At 39.7% G+C, this 17,457-nt stretch overlaps 1 protein-coding gene across 1 annotated transcript in view; it reads left to right on the forward strand.

Annotated features, from left to right (window-relative positions):
- COL19A1 (collagen type XIX alpha 1 chain) overlaps window positions 1-17,457 on the forward strand; it is a 412,517-nt gene that overhangs the window by 361,488 nt on the left and 33,572 nt on the right. Inside the window, exons 31-40 of the mRNA XM_070377142.1 lie at window positions 145-186; window positions 3,243-3,347; window positions 3,436-3,489; window positions 3,724-3,777; window positions 8,722-8,775; window positions 10,143-10,196; window positions 12,341-12,385; window positions 14,673-14,723; window positions 14,809-14,853; window positions 15,273-15,299. Of these exons, the coding sequence (XP_070233243.1) occupies window positions 145-186; window positions 3,243-3,347; window positions 3,436-3,489; window positions 3,724-3,777; window positions 8,722-8,775; window positions 10,143-10,196; window positions 12,341-12,385; window positions 14,673-14,723; window positions 14,809-14,853; window positions 15,273-15,299 (531 nt within the window). The remainder of the gene's footprint in view (window positions 1-144; window positions 187-3,242; window positions 3,348-3,435; window positions 3,490-3,723; window positions 3,778-8,721; window positions 8,776-10,142; window positions 10,197-12,340; window positions 12,386-14,672; window positions 14,724-14,808; window positions 14,854-15,272; window positions 15,300-17,457) is intronic.

Raw genomic sequence — 17,457 nt, forward strand, 5'->3', positions numbered from 1 at the left:
TGGCAATGGGAGGCTCTTAGAAGCTTTATGATGAGAAATCTCAGCAGCTCAGCATTTTGAGGGCATACATTTGTTGTATGTTTGTATTATAAGTGCCTGTATATGTCTAAATACCTGTATTTGGTTTTTTCTTCTTATCCACAGATTGCACTTCCTCTCTTGGGAGATATCGGGGCCTTATTCAAGGTATTCTGTTGCCGTGTAAGAAATTGTGTGCTAATTTCCAGAAAAAAAATCAGAAAGGAAATCTTTGCCAGAGGTTGAGTTAGCCTGAACTAAAATTCCATTTTTTTTTTTTTTTAATGGTAGAGCATCTTTCAGACAGAAAAAGGAACATGGATCCATCTGTATCTTGTGCCATTGGTACTAATCCCCTGACTCTCTTCTTTACTGGCCTCTCATATTGGGACTGGAGGGGTGGGGAGCCAGGGCGCAGGGAGGAGTGGGTAGTTCTGAGGTGAGCTGTGAGTTCTGAGGTGAGTGGGTAGTTCTGAGGTGAGCTGTGAGTTCTGAGGTGAGTGGATAGTTCTGAGGTGAGCTGTGAGTTCTCAGGTGAGTGGGTAGTTCTGAGGTGAGCTGTGAATTCTGAGGTGAGTGGATAGTTCTGAGGTGAGCTGTGAGTTCTGAGGTGAGTGGGTAGTTCTGAGGTGAGCTGTGAGTTCTGAGGTGAGTGGATAGTTCTGAAGTGAGCTGTGAGTTCTGAGGTGAGTGGATAGTTCTGAGGTGAGCTGTGAGTTCTGAGGTGAGTGGGTAGTTCTGAGGTGAGCTGTGAGTTCTCAGGTGAGTGGGTAGTTCTGAGGTGAGCTGTGAGTTCTGAGGTGAGTGGGTAGTTGGGAAGTGACCTATGAGAGGAAGAGTGCCATTAACACCCTGAGCGGACTGTTTTCTCCCTGGAGTGAGCTCTCTCTTAATGGTGGTCACCACCCCCTGGGCTCTCCACTGTGAAACCCAGTCCTCCTCACAGTATCTGCCCTGGCCAGTCCAGAAGGAAAAGCTGCTCAAGAAACAGCCAGTTTGAAGGCTGAGTTTTATGTCATGGGATTTTACAAAGTGCTTTACAAAATTCCAAAGCTGACAATTACCCTAACACCTGTGACTCTACTAAATAAAAATAATCTCTACCTATTATCCACCTGCTAGGGAATTAATCTCACTGCCATTTTTTTCTGTAATACTTCCCTTTATTTTATTTGTAAAACAAATGGGGGAGGATGATAATGGAACATATGTAGGATATGTATTTGCCTGTTTCTTTGTGGAATGTTAAGATTGAACCCTTTACATTCCACTTAACTTCATGCGCAGTATCTGTCAATGTATGAATGGACAGTATATTTATATACACACACATGGGCTACAGGGCTTCCCTGGTGGCTCAGCTGGTAAAGAATCCACCTGCAATGCAGGAGACCTGGGTTCAATCCCTGGGTTGGGAAGATCGCCTGGAGAAGGGAAAGGCTACCCACTCCACTGGAGAATTCCATGGACTGTATAGTCCATGGAGTTGCAAAGAGTTGGATACAACTGAGTGACTTTCACTTTCACATGGGCAACATGTATATATGTGTGATTTATTTTATATTCCTAGTATTTAGCCCTGGAGAAGGAAAAGGCAACCCACTCCAATATTCTTGCCTGGAGAATCCTGTGGACAGAGGAGTCTGGTGGGCTGCTGTCCACCAGGTCACACAGAGTCGGACATGACTGAAGCGACTTAGCAGCAGCAATACAGTGGGAAAGAATCTGAAAAGATATATATCTATATATAACTGAATCACTTTGCTATGTACCTGAAATTAACACAGCATTGTAAATCAACTATACTTCAGTTTTTAAAAAATCAATTGAATAATCCATTCTAAAATGTTACTATTTCCAAAGTCTACAGATACAGTAATTCACCTTCTTTATACTTTTTGAAACAGGGAAAGCTTTTTGGTTCTCCTAAGTCCTTAAGCATCTTGCTACCTTCATAGTTTTTCAGATTTAATAGTTGTTGTCCTACAATTAGGTATGTGTTTCTTAACTCCTTACCAGCACATTAACTAAATGAAATGATCCTGGTGGTCAAATTGGTTTGGGAAACTTTGCACACTCCAACTCCTTCTAATGTTTTCCAGCACTAAGAAGGACCACCATAAAGAGAATTGTTCTAATCCAGCATTTTTTAGGCAAATTGCCTCAGAACCTTTTCAATACCATACAAAATTAGTCTTCCATGGAGCATATGTTTGGAAATCAAACTTGTCCTCATATGCACTGGGTCAAAATATTGGACTTGAATAATATGGACTTTCTTGTCAATTTCTCATCAATGGCAAATTTTAGTTCCCACTTCATGTTTAAAGATTTTTCCACTTGGTTAAAAGGATGAAAGAATAGAAGCTTCTATTGTCCTACCTTTGGTCAATTGTTAAATTTAAACTATCTCCCCCACTCAGTGATCCCTATTTTATGCCTTTCCTGATCATATGTTTATAACAATGTATTTAAAAATAAGCCTCTGTAGAGCTTTACATGATAAGAACTTTTATCTTGTGAGCTCAGACATCTAAATTCAAGCCTTTCCAGATCAGCTAAAGATTACAGAGAAGGAGACGGAAAGGTAATTCCACTTAGATTTCCTATCTGCACTTGGATTTGACTTAGAAGTCAAGTCCAAGTCACTCAAGTAATTATTTCCCACATGAGTGCTTCAGCTAACAAAATGTTAGAAAGCTGTGTATAGGTTTCCAACTGATTGGGCTCTCAGAAGGAAAAATCCTTTCTTCACAGCTTTCTCTTTTTTTCTTTCTTTTTTTAAGGATTTATGCTCTTGGTTGTATGAGCTCTGTGATCTTGCTGATTATTCCAAACTTTATTGCCACCTCTTTTTTAACATGCTGCTAAGCATTTGGAACTCTATGTCCTTGAATTATGAGTTTATTTTTTTTTTTTTTGGCCACACCATGAGACATGTGGGATCTTAGTTCCCTGACCAGGTATCAAACCTGTGACCCCTGCATTGGCAGCATGGAGTCTTAACCACTGGACAATGAGGGGAGTGCACTGAGTTTATCTTTTAAGATAGTTTTTGCCCCCCCAAAAGTAGTCATTCTAACCGATTAAATTATAGAATGACATAGCAGTGGCCGTCATTCAGCTCTCGCAAAGGTTCAGATAGAAGTTCAAATCCAATCAGAGCTCACTTTTATACATTACTGTGATGAATCTATAAGTGATCTTATCTCTATCCTCATTAGAATTTCTGTGGCAACTGCCAAGCCAGTGTCCCTGGGCTGAAAAGCAACAAAGGAGAAGAATCAGGTGCTGGTGAGCCCGGAAAGTTTGATTCTGCAGCCCGGAAGGTAAGAAGGCGAGGCTTGAGTGTGGACCAGGGGACCCTGGAAGTCCCACATGGTGCCTTCACTTACCTGCGACTGCTCTGTCCTCTAGGGCGATCTAGGGCCACGGGGTCCTCCAGGAATCCCAGGCAGAGAAGGACCAAAGGTAGGGAAATCTCTCTTCTGTGCAGCTTTCAGTTTGGGGTTAAAAAAAAAAAATCCATTTTAAAATACAGTACCTTTTCTAAAAATATCTTGGAAAAGCCGTTTGCATATGTCATGTATTTGTTTCCCAATTCTGTCCAAATGACAGGCCCCAAGTGTCCTTAGAAGGATATTTTCATTTTTCCAAAGATGACAAAATGACTGAGCATACTAACTAAATGTATTGTCTTTCTAGGGGAGCAAAGGCGAGCGGGGCTACCCTGGCGTGCCTGGGGAGAAAGGTGATGAGGTAACAGACTCCTCTGACCATGGAATCCTCCCACTGAGCCTTCATACACAGGACACAACAAAAGGACATCAGTTTCCCTATAGTTCATGTCTGATGCTAAACAAATAAAAACAAAAACAGTGTTTTTTCCCAAATGTTAGCACATTTTAAATAATATGTTGATGTTTGTTGTCAGTGGTCCAGTTTTTGGGACAAGGAAATTTAAGCACAAAGTTAACATATCAGTTAATTGATATGTTTTCATGCAGGAGGTAAAAATTCTAGGTCTCTCAAGACAAAAGCAAGAGGAAAGAGGAAACTTACTGAAAAGAATCCTAAAGGAGCTCATAGAATTGAAGGGCTAGTTAGCAACCAGCCTAGGGCTAAGGGCAGCTCCAGAACTCAGTAGAACTTCCTGGTCCTCTGCCTTAACGTGACTCAGTTTCAATGACCTTGGTCTGTCTGTATCTCTGCTCAACTTTCAAACTCATGGGAGGAAAACACACACACACACACACACACACACACACAATCAAAAGGGTCTGCCTGGACTGCTTTTAATCATCTGCTCACCCTCCCACTAAGGTTCAAAGTCAAATGTGCTTTTGAGATGGTGATATAATTTTCTGACTCTCAGCCATGCCGATCTCAGGATAGCATTCTTTCCTGCATAATTCACATTAACTCTTAGAAAAACCAATTAGGATGATGAATTGTTGTTAGTTTAAACAGTTTTGATACTAATAATTCTTAATGAAAGTGGGTAAGCCATCTGGCATATATTAACCTTGATGTTAGTGTAGAAAATCATGACAATATAAAGTAGATGTATTTTTGAGCTGGAGTTATATATTTCACATTATAAATTACCATGTTATTGTTTTTAATTAATGTTGATTCTATTCAAGAAGACAGTAAGGATTGGCTTGTTTTTTTCCAAGTTAAAAATTGAGGAGCAAAGAAATACATTTATTTTCATCCATAAATAAAAGAGTAAAGGCATTTTATTTTCGAAATAAGGAAGAGTTATTGAGCTTTTGCATCTTCATGCTCCACAGAAAGTTGCACTAAAGTACAAGCATAGTATCTGATTTTAATAGTCTAACAGCTTTTAACTGCCTAGGTTCAAGAAGTAGGCTTTAAAGGCAATTGAGAAAGTAATAGCAAAAAGATCAGGAAATAATTGGAATTCGGGTTTTTTTTATAAGTGACTCTAAATTAAATTTATTAGAAGTTAACTTTTATTGATTCTGCAGTGAACTGAACCCCTCCTTAATTCCTCCACTATTTTAGTGTGCTTTTCCTTAAGTACAACTTGTGGATTTCTTTAACACAGGGTACACAGATCTTGCACAAGACTCTTAGACATTCAATTCCAGCTAGTTCATAAGGAGATTGTTTTTCATTGTTTCTTCACATCACATGAAAAGTATGAATACACCTGAGGTAATATACAACTCAGTTGGGCCTTTCGGAAGGTATGGGTCAATGCAGTTTGTTTCTCTCTGACAGATGGGAAATACTGAATATTATCTTGTCTTCTTGGACTCAGATACTCCCTGAAATTTTAATTTGTTGATTTGTTGATTTGTTTAAGTAAATGAAACTTTGCCCAAGAACATATATATTGCCAACTGGCCAAGAAATTATCCTATTTTAATACACACATAACAGTCCATGGGGGTCGCAAGAGTTGGACATGACTTAGCAACTAAACCACCACCACCAATATCTAATTACAAGACCTAAGATGTCTGTCCTACCCTTACTGGAAAAGATATAGAATGACATCACACTGTCTCTTTGAGGAATTCCCAATTACTATTTAATAATGATCATAGTCCATTTGGAAACTTAAAGAGAAGAGTTCCCTGTTGTTCTTGCTTTTACAAAGGGGACATTGCCCTCTGTCCAGTCGTTACAGATGCTTTGTCACAGCTCAAGGTAACAAACTGGCAGACACTGATAGGGCACAGACTCACCTCTTACAGTCAGAGGGGATTCTTGCTTGGAATGCAGGTCTTTTTTACAGTATTTTAGAATAATAATCAATAAGTGGGACTTGCAGAATATCTTCAGCCATAAATTGCAGCAGTGGAAAAATAAATATTCTTGATAGCAACTGAGCTATGAATGGTAAAATCAAAATATTAGAACAGGGAAAGAACTTAGTTCTAATGATCCTTGACTATCTATGCAATAAATTTTAATTTGTATTTTAGTTTGGTACAATATGCTAAATTGACTGTCTTACTCTTTAATATGTATTTGTCTTCTTTAATGACGTTCTTGTCTTCTAAAATTATCTTCTTGCCCTTTATACATCCACAGTAACTTTTACCCTTAGTACAGAATTTCAGCTTGTTCAGAGAAAGACTGCTGAGAACGATTTTTTTATTTATGGACTGAGGTTTATTTTAAAGTTTAATGTGGTCATCAAAGGTTAATGAGTCCCAAGCTTATAAATTAGACTACCTAAAGACTCAGCATCTCTAGACTGATTCAGTCTTGAGACTAAAAGTAGCAAAAAGAAGAATACATAAGAACATACATATCTTATACATGTACATATAGAGAGAATTTTATGAAAATGTGGCTATTTTGAGATAAAGCAGTTTGTGGTACACCATTTATAATCTCTAGATACTTAGAGGTCCATTCCCAAAGGAATTTTTTTTTCCTTTTCACTTATAACCCCATAAACAAGTTAATAGTGGGGGAATAAAAAGAGTCAAAACAGCATGCTAATGTGTACCACCCGCAGATGCATACACGTGTGCATGCACACACACACACACAGAGCATTGCCACTGAGGACGAACCCATCTTGAAGAAAGTTTAGATCCACATTCTTTAACACAAGTGTGCCTAAGGTTCTACCCAAGACTCTTATTACAGGAGGCATTTCAGCACTCCCAAGAAGTGCTGCTGCTTTTCTTCCAGCATTTCTTCCCCTCCTATCACATGAAAAACCTGAAGGAATATATGATCCCATTAGGCATTAGATGGACATATTCCGTAGAGCTTGATCCTTGATCCCAGTAATGCAGTGAACCCTGACCCTGTGCAACCCTGCTCTTCTAGGGCTCCCATAAACAGCTATGTAGCAATTAACTATGTAGCAATTCTACCATGGTCACTGTGTCTGATATTTACAATGTGTACCACATGTGTTGGAGAAGGCAATGGCACCCCACTCCAGTACTCTTGCCTGGAAAATCCCATGGACAGCGGAGCCTGGTAGGCTGCAGTCCATGGGGTCGCTAAGAGTCGGACACAACTGAGTGACTTCACTTTCACTTTTCCCTTTCACGCATTGGAGAAGAAAATGGCGGCCCACTCCAGTGTTCTTGCCTAGAGAATTCCAGGGACGGGGGAGCCTGGTGGGCTTCCATCTATGGGGTCACAGAGTCGGGCACGACTGAAGCGACTTAGCAGCAGCAGCAGCAACCACATGTGTATTTCATCACAGTAAAAAGAAAGGGAACGTACGATAACAATGAATGATTTGGCACTATAAAAGGATTACTTAGTAAAGAAAATTGAATCCTGAAGAAGTGGAACCATTCAAAATAGAACTTGATACATCATATGGTTATCTGAGATAATAAATGGGTATTTTAAAGTATATTTTTCTCATCAAAGAAGTCATCTGAGTTTCTTATGGAAAATCTGAGAAATATACAAAAAGAGTAAAAGTTACTCCAATTTGTGCTTCTCAGACTGTTGGTAACATGTATACCTGTGGTGGATTCATTTTGATATTTGGCAAAACTAATACAATTATGTAAAGTTTAAAAAAAAAAAAAAAAGTCCTATTGTGGTCCACAATCTCGGATCCACAATTCCAAAGCTCAAATGCCTCTGAAAACCTGAGAAATTTTTCCCAAGTTTGGATTAAATTTCTTCAGCAGAAAAATGTGACCTGACGTCAAATGGAGCCAATCTATGTATCCCATTTGGTGAGAATATCATGTGTTTTGCAATAGAAATTATTGCGTGTTCGTTAGTGGGTGCTGCCTTAAGTGCCACTGGGAGTATTATGTAATACCAGTATAAGCACATGTGTTTCCTTTAAAACAAATCTGAAAATTCAGTACTCTGAAACACATCTGATATAAAGTTTCCAGATAAGACATTATGAGCCTCCATCAGTCTCATCTCTCAGGAACTGCATTTCTAATTTTTTTAATAATTTGGACCTTACCCTATGTAACATTTTGTAACTTTCCCTTTTTCTATACTATTCAATAGCTTTTGAAATATTATTTTAATAGTGAAATGGTTCATATTTTGAGCTTATTTAAATATAATATTCTGTTGCTGACATATCTGATAAAGGAGCAAATCAATTACATAAATTATCAGTTAATCTTTGCAATTCTTCCTTGAATATATAAATGTATCCAGTGTAACTAGCATGATGCTACAAATCTAAGACAGAGCAAGAGAGGCTTTGTGTTCACTTTTATGCTTAAGCCACTAAAGGATTCCAAATTTAAATTCACTGATGAGCCAAATTTCTCAAAATGAACTGGCCAGCTAAACTAAATATGATATCATAACACAGATTCCATTGTTCCACTAGTTGAATGAAGTGTTCATGTAATCATGTATTTCTTTGATGGCATTCTGCTCCTCTGAAATTTGTATTTTCATGCTTTAGCAGTGCCGGCTTCTCAAAGATGTTATTGATGATTCTGAGGATATGTGAAATGTGAGATCAAAAATATTCAATGAATCATCAAACACATTAAATTATGTTCATTACAGATGCCATGCATGCCACAGCATTTTAGCTCAACATCCTTATTCTTAGAAAGTGGGTCTTTGCACATGACAAACACCTTGTTTCTTGATTAGCCAACATAGATGTTTTGTTTTCAATAGTCAAAATATTTGCTGAGCTAAATGCTTTGTTTCCAATGAGATAACAGATTTTATGGCAGGAACTCTCTCTTCTAGGGTCTTCAAGGAATTCCAGGCCTTCCAGGTGCTCCTGGCCCTACAGGACCGCCTGTAAGTATTTGCTACAACTGTTTCACTCACAACTCGTGTCTGCTGAGATGATGCCATGAACTAATACTCCTCCTTGCTTTTTTGTTCTCCATTCCTCCATGTAAATTTTTCAAGCATTGCCTGGAAAAGTAGCATCTGATGTCTCGGATTTTTGTTAGTGTTACCTGAGGCTGCTAGGGGTTGTGGAGACTTGTCTGTGATTAAGCAAGTCAATTTGAATAGAAGTTGGATATAGAAGAGAACATTATCTCTTTTAGTTATAATTTTTTGGCATTGACCTTTGGGATACTCAGATGGTTACACCTTACATGTTAAGCACCATAAACTAAGAATTCATTCTCTGGATGGAAAAGATAAAAAAATGGGTCAGGGATTATCAGATTCAATTTCATTTTATTCAACTTTATGAATTAAAATATGCTCTGCTTTAGTTGGCACCTTTTTTCACTGTCCCTCAAACACAGTATCACATTCTTTGTGTCTTTAGGTATCCTGTTTTCTTAAAACAGAAATCTCTTTTCTTTTCCCACCTGTTAAACCCAATCTCTCCATAAAGCAGAGTGCAAAACTAGGGTTGCTGGTTAAAATATTGGATCTAAGGTTAAATTTTAATTTCATATAAATAAATGGTTTCATAGCATGTTTATCCCAAATATTGTATTTTTATTTGTTAAATCTAGCAATCCTATTCAAGCCTCAATTTTTGCAATCCTCCTCTCCTTAGAGTTCCTATGCAAATGGTATGTAGGAATGTAATCATGATCCTTAATGTTTTGAATCATGGATTTGCCATAATGAAAATTTTACCGTTCATGCTTTCACCGCAGTTATATTGAACAAAGCTGAGTCTAAATTGTAGGCTAAAATTAAAAGTTAAGAGCAAAAATTGTGAAAGGAATCATGGAAATTATAGCTAACTGTTTTCAAAAAAGATTTTAAATTAAATTTTGTTTTCCATTGGTAAAATGCAGATCGCATAACTCAATATGCACCTTGTTAATTCTGCTCTATGAAGTATTAAAATGTTGATCACTACCAAAATTATAGCTCATTTAGGAAGGCATAATGTTATGTAAATTGCTATTTAAACAGCAAGGCTAAATTTTTAAATGTATTAAAAGGTTCCAATTAAGGTCACTAAATGTGGTTGGCCAAGGTGAAAAAGCGACCACAAATACAAATTTTTTCCTTCCAAGGGCTTATCAGCAGGATACAGCTGCAGTATCAGCCTGAAGAAATATACGCTTATAGGACTGATTTAATTATGATCAAATGACCTTCAAAATGTATCAGTTTGAGCAACCAACTTCCAACATGCTTGGCTTTTCTTGTTGTTTCGGTAACAAACTTAGTTTTGTCTTTTACAGGGCTTATTAGGAAGAACGGGACACCCTGGCCCCATGGGAACAAAGGGTGACAAGGTACAGAGGGAAAATCTCACTGTCCAAACTAGGGTTTGGGGTGGATGCAAGGTAAGACCACTTTTAGAGAAAGTCTGGAAAATCAAGCAAAGCTTCAAAGTAGGACAGGTGTCAGGGAAGGGGGCTTGGAAGGACATAGGTCCCAAAATTGGTCTGAATACAAGAGATATGCTCCCAGGGAAAAGGATGAATAGAATGTGGGTACCACATGCCAGCTCCAGGCTGTATACTAGGTCCTGGGCATCCACTGTGTGAAGGACAGGGCGAGAGCCACCTCCTGACTAGAGCAGGAAGGTGGGTAGTATCGGGGCATCCAGCCACAGGTGCCAAGGCTCCCAACAGCTCACAGCTCTCAGCATCAGGATTCCAGTAACTGATGGGCTTGCTGAGGAAATCTGCAAGTTTCATCCTTTGAGAGTCATAGGGGAAGTCCTCTAAAGAACCATCACAGCTTGCTTCATGGGGAGTCCAGTCAATGAGTCAGCAGGGAAGGGCAGCAAAAGAGGGGTCTCAGCAGGAAGTTCACACTGTACCCGATTTAATATCTGAAGCCCCCCACCACCGCCCACCACAGTGTGATAGAGCCAGCACCTGAGTCATGTGGACTAACTATTCAGATTCGAGAAATTTAAGAATCAGGAATCCATGAGCCGCTTCAGTGGCTCGTACCCCGAAATGCCCACAATGGGCATAATGGCATCAAAGAGCAGAGGAATCCCCCTCCCCCAAATTGAAAAGCGACCGTGTGCATATTCTAGACAGTCTCACACATTTTTCTCTGATAGCATCCTAGGGAGTTTGCCCAGCCCCACCAGCCTTTTCTCCATGTTCTTGATGGAAATTATTCTGTTGGAGATTTGCCTTTTGAGGTTAATGGGAATTCCACACAGAGATGAGCTTTGGGCCACAGTTGAGAATGAAAATATGCCTTTTAATTGTGCCAGAAAAAAAAAGTCCTTTCAGTAGGCACATGTTTTCCTTGTTTGTTGTCCTCTTACAGTTCAGGAGAACCATGACATAATTCTCTGAAGGGCTCTGCCGGCAGCCTGCAGGACCTGATTTGTCTTAGAGAGAAACATGCAGTACACTCATTGTTACTCAGCCTCAGGGAGATACATGGCAAGAAAATCTTTACAGTTGGTCTTTATTGATAAAGACACAATCAGGAGGTTTATATGACTATTTGGTTTATAATGAAAAAAATGGGGAGATTGAAATGAAACCCATCAAATTTATGAAAATGGACTAAAATCCCTCAAAGTTCTTGAGCATGATAAGTAAGAATTTACTCTCTGATTCTTCTTTAATTAACCATTTCTTGCCATTGCCCCTGATAATCAAGAGACTAGGAGATTGTTAGAGGCTATTCTTTAAAAAAAAAAAAAAAAAAAGCAGTTACAGGAAGAACTGGTTAAAGACACCAAAGGGAGTATCGTGCCTCTGCTTATCATGGACTAATAACCAGCCTATGTTTTATAAAAATATAAGTCAAATCCCATGTTTCAAGTTTCAGCTTGAATTCATTTTTCAAAGATGTCATTTTCAGTCTGCCTTGCCTGGAAGCAGAATGTCTGAGGCTGTTTATGTTGTATAGAATGTTTCCTTTAAATAGCACTGTCCCTCGGTCACCTCTGCTCAAGGGGACACGCCTGACATTAACTTAGGTAGTGAGAGAGGTTTCTCCCCGCAGACACAACTCAGATTGTTATTTTCCACTTTAGTTAAAGTATGTGGATGCCCCCTCTGGTTCCCCAAAGATGAAGGTGGTGGGGTGAGGATCTGCCCCAGAGAGCCGAGTCCCTGAGCCATCCCCACTTGCAGTAAGTCTGCTTTGCACCCCGAGGTGGGGAGAGTTCCCCCAGTTGCGCTCAAAGCCCAGGACCTCATCGCCTGGTTGCCTGGCTCCATCTGAAAATAAGCTTTGTCCCTGGGGGTCAAACGTTGAAGATCTATCTGAATGCCTGTGGGAAAAGATGTTTAACTTTCCTGTGGGCTAGTAATTCCCCAGGTGAAGAAAAAAGCCGAGCTGAATAAGACTTTGCAAGGCTGACAAAATGGCAAGTCATATCAGTTTCAGAATGTCTGGTTCGTAAACCTGGGGTAGAAACGTCTGTCACTGATGTTGGTCTGTCTACCCTTCGCAGGGCAGTGAGGGGCCCCCTGGGAGACCTGGACCGCCTGGACCACCTGTGAGTCGTTTCATGTTTAAAACGTAAATGCATGCTTCTCCTTGAGGCTTTTTATAAGCAGTAAAGTCCTATTGTCTAGCACAAGGAACTATATTCAGTATCCTGCAATAAACATATCATAATGGAAAAAGTAGGGGGGGAAGCCTTTTGTAAAGGTGTTGGACTTCAAGGATAAAAGTCGTCTGAGTTTTATGTATGAATTTGAATGGCAGCCAGTATGGCTTGGGGAGCTCTGACTCCCTGTGAGCTCAGCCCTGAGGCACAGCGCTCAGGTTTGCATACTGTGGGCCTCCCTGCTGTGGGCTCAGTTCACCTGGGGGTGCCTGACTCACCACTTCCTGGCGAGGGGATGCTCGAAAAGTCATTTAACCTCAATGAGCCTCATTCATGGAAAATAGAGGGGCCATAAAGAGATCCCTTCCAGCATTGTGAGATGATAGAAAAATTGTGTTGTGCTGTGTGTGTTTATTACTATCCATGATGCCTGAGATGCTAGGAAACTCTATTTATACAGCGCTTAGTGAATGAAATGTACAAGGGCCATCAGTGTTCTCCTCAGGGCTGAGACAGATGTTGTCAGGAGGCTGGGGAGAAGACAGGTGCCTCTCCCTGGAGCAAGTCTGCCCTCAAGTGGGGTCTCGCTTGAACAGCATCTCAGCTTCCATCTCGCCGAATGTTCCTTCCCATTGGCCTCAGAGGGAGAGTTTAAGAAGCCAAACTCACCCAAAGCGGGCAGAGGTCATCTGTGACTTTTTTTGGAGAAAAATAATCGAAAGTTTAATAACATGTGCACCTCTTATATACAAGGGAAACATCCAGGAAAACTGGGTAACTCCCTGAAATGGCCCAAGTCATCACCTGAAATACCGTCTTCACCAAAAAGCAAAAGAAAGGAAGTGTATGTTGTTGTGCCGATTTATGTCTTAGCTTTCTCCATTGGTAGGTTTCTTGAGATTCCGAAGACAACAAAGATAGGTTGCTTGTCTGTGTGCTTTGCACACTTCAGTGAAGACATCAGCATCTGTTTTCCTAAACCTGCTCTTCATTTTACTTACCTTCTCCCTTGACACGGAAGCAGGGCAGACAGCACCTGAGGCTCAAACACTAAAATGCACTCCCTCCCTAGTGGACAGCACAGCAAACTGCAACATGAGCCCACAAAGGGGACCTGTATTTTACAATGGACTTAAGAAATCGCCCTTCCTCCTCCCACCTGGATTCTCCATAGCTATTTATTCTTCAAAACAAATTAAATGCTGTCTCTCCTGGGAACCCTCCCACCCTGGCCCTAGAAATCTCAGACAAAAGTATCCTTTGCCCTCCAGGACTATATACAGTAGACATTCAGCATTTGTCAAACTGCTGAATTGAATTGTCAAAAGGATGAGTGAAGTACTAAAGGAATAAATGAACAAAGCTTTTTTCCTTCCTTCACAAGTGTTTGCAGGATGCACGCAGGTCACGTGCCCTGAGCACCGCTGGCTACCATGGTCCAAAAGCAGGGCAATGAAGGACCTTCAGTTTTGCAGCTAAAATGTGGAAATCACAGTAAAGGAAAATGCAAGTTATTGATTCTATGGGGATTTAAAAAAAAAAAAAAAAAAGGCTAAAAGATCTGAACTAAAATTTTCATGTGCAAATTTTTCCTGAATGCTAAAATATATGACTATGAAAGCCTCTCAAATGAGTTCTCTTTAAAGTGTTAGCCTGGGACTTGATTCACAGATTAATTTTATTAGGAAGTTTCTATTCCCTATTGTTTTAAAGTATATAATTTTGTAGTACATCCACACAGGGTTGTGTATAAAATCGTATCCCCTGTTTCTCTTAATTTTCTATTCAGTATGAAAAGACTGTGGGAAAAAATTACCTTTCAGTAGCCAAATTGTTCCCTATTCACATCTTCATCAGCACTCCTGTATTATGGCCTGCAGGTCAGCATGCTGTAAACAGTTAGCATAAATAGGCAATTCAGAAACTGAATTTTAATGAGCAAATAATATTTTCCTCTGAATACATTAGTGTCTTATCTGTCAAATCAGTACATTCATCACAGTCCTGCAGAAAGTGTGTGTGTGTGCTCCAGGTGGAGCTCGCATGCCTTTGGGATTTTTTCCTCTACATTTGCTTTAGAAAAACCAAAAATGGAAACACTGTTATTTTTACTGATAGCATTAAGCTCAGTTTCTAAAATAGAAGAGGAAAAATATCATTTGGTAAAACAACAAAGTTAGAGACTCTCACTGTTAACGTAAAAGAATAATTCCGTATCTCATTTCTCCTCAAGGGTGTACCATTCAATGAAGGGAATGGAATGAGCAGTTTATATAAAATCCAGGTATTTACTTTTCTAATTATGTAAAGTCACTTTCTGGTTCCAGGTTACTACAAATTCGTCTCACCTTTTTCTTTCTCTTTTGAAGGGAGGTGTGAACGCTCCCAGTTACCCAGGGCCCCCCGGCCCCCCTGTGAGTATAGTTGTTTATCATGAAGCCTATTTTCACTGAACAGTCACATATACACAACAAAAAGACATCCTAAGGTCACTGAAAATTATGCATTAGAAATATAACCAAAATGTTCTGCAGGAGGAAATAAATGAAATCAATAATAATAAGATTGTACACAAAATAAAGAAAAATTGCATTACGCGTAGAGATGTCACATTTTGGAAATCTGAGAACTAAATCAACATCCAGGCGATCGCCATCATGGGAGTTCTATCAAGTTAGATTTCGTCATCTTATGCTTCAAATCCAAACGGTAGCAAAGCAAGGCTTGCACATATTTTTACATGTATTAAAGCAAATTGGACAAAAATTCTTCATAGTTTGTGATTTTGCTTCAGTCGTTATTTTCAAGGTGACTTCTCACATTTTTCTTACAGGGCCCCAAAGGCGATCCTGGCCCAGTGGTATGTATATTCCCATGTTTTGTGTCATTTAGAAAATACATCTTTATTAGTGTTTAGAAGAGCTCAGGAGCAATGCCTTCCTTCTGAGATGTGTGTCAGTGAGCATGAAGGCAGCAGGCCCGCTCCTCATCTCAGAAAGCCTTAGTCCTGATGTCACTGCCCTTGACATTTCCCCATCAGTGCATTTGGAGAAATCACCCTGGGCTGGAAAGAGATACATATAAAGCTCCTGAGAAATAGAGCACTTTCTTCCAATAGAACTATTCTGATGATCATGAAAGTGGATCATGAAAGAAAAATATTAGTGGATCATGAAAGAAAAATATTTATTGAAAAGAAATTCTTTAAGATGTCTGCCATAGCTCCCAACAACGACAACAGAGATAGGGGCTGTTTATTTACTCTCAGTCTGAGGCAGTTTTTCTGGAGGAGATTTGGTGAGCTGTGATAACCCCGTTTACTGCGAGTGATGTGTCGGGAGGTTAACCCTCCGCCTGGGGAGAGATCCTGTCCTCCAGCCCCCCAAGGATGATGACTGCGGTCAGGCATCCTCCTCAACCACGAGGTGTCCCTGGAAAAGTTCTGCCAAATGCAGTTAGATTACTTTTATTCCCTGGCTGACTTATCTGTCATGTCCTTTACAAGCAGATGCTCTGTCCTTCATATTTCATTTCTCTGTACTTTGACCTTTGGATATATGCTTGAAACTCAGATGTACCTGAAACCGATATAAATTTTCAAAGCACTTTCCATTGCCGTGAGAAGAGATTGAAGGCCCTTTCGTTACAGTGGAGTTTGGTAAAACTAGATGGATACATTTTAAACAAGCAGGACAGCCATAAAAAGCAATCTTTTCGCATCTAAATACATTTTCAAAGGAGATGCATGAAAGAGCTTTTTGTTGTGGTTATTATTAGGCAGTTAAAAACTGATTTGTTTTCCCCTAAAATCATGAATTAACCCAGTTAGAAGCATTTTCCAAATATGTCATGTGGGAGTTTCCTTTGTTTTGTTACTCATGCTGTGCTTTCTTTATCTGTAACATTTTTTAATGCTTTAATCCACTATATCCTTCATTCCAATATCGGTCTTCTTTCATCTTATTGATAAAAATTTCTTCTTGGTATTTCCTTCTTTCTCACACACACACACACACACATCCCTTCTGGATCATTTAGGAGCACACAGGCTTCTCACTGCCTTCCCCAAAACACCAAAGTTTTTTCATTAGGTGAGAAAAACATATAATAATAAAGGATAAGTTATATTTATTTGGATTGGAAAGTGGGTGGTAACAAAAATGTAGATAGATGTGAGTAGAATCTGAAGAGATGAGGCTTTGATTTTTCTTAGCTGCAACAAAGGATAAAGAATAAACACTAAGTGAAGGCTGTTCCTTGCTTTTAGAGGCGTGAATTAAGTGGGTGAAGCACAAAATTGGAATCATAAAATGTGAAATCATGAAATTAACCACTGTGTACTCCTTCAGGTTTATCTTAGATGAAACTTTAGATTATTCCTTTGGAATTCATGTTACCAGTTGCCCCTAGGTAGAGAAATACTACCTCATACCACAGAGATAAGCCAAGAATGGTGGAATCACAGGTCACTGAATAGGGTGAAGTGAAGTTCAGTTGTGTCCGACTCTTTGCGACCCCATGGACTATACAGTCCATGGAATTCTCCAGACCAGAATACTGGAGTGGGAAGCTGTTCCCTTCTCCAGAGGATCTTCCCAACCAACGGATCAAACCCAGGGCTCCCCCCTTGCAGGTGGATTCTTTACTAGCTGAGCCACAAGGGAAACTCAAGAATACTGGAGTGGGTAGCCTATTGCTTCTCCAGCGGATCTTCCCAACCCAGAAATCAAACCAGGGTCTCCCGCACTGCAGGTGGATTCTTTACCAGCTGAGCTACCAGGTCACTGAATAGACAACGGAAACTCCTCTTGGGGCTTTGGGGGAAGATTTACTCTTCCAGCCTCCTTCAAACCCCAGGCTACCAGATCTGCATCACTGTCTCTAATCTTCTCAGTGAAACATTGCAGATAAAAATCACCCCGATTGAATTTATTCTTTCCTGAAGTGATCCATTTCATTCCCTTGGTATTCAATTTATAATTGGTTTTCAATTAAATATTTTTTTATTAGCTACTTTC

This window comes from Bos mutus, chromosome 9, assembly GCF_027580195.1.
Source record: "Bos mutus isolate GX-2022 chromosome 9, NWIPB_WYAK_1.1, whole genome shotgun sequence".
NCBI classification, from domain to species: Eukaryota; Metazoa; Chordata; class Mammalia; order Artiodactyla; family Bovidae; genus Bos; species Bos mutus.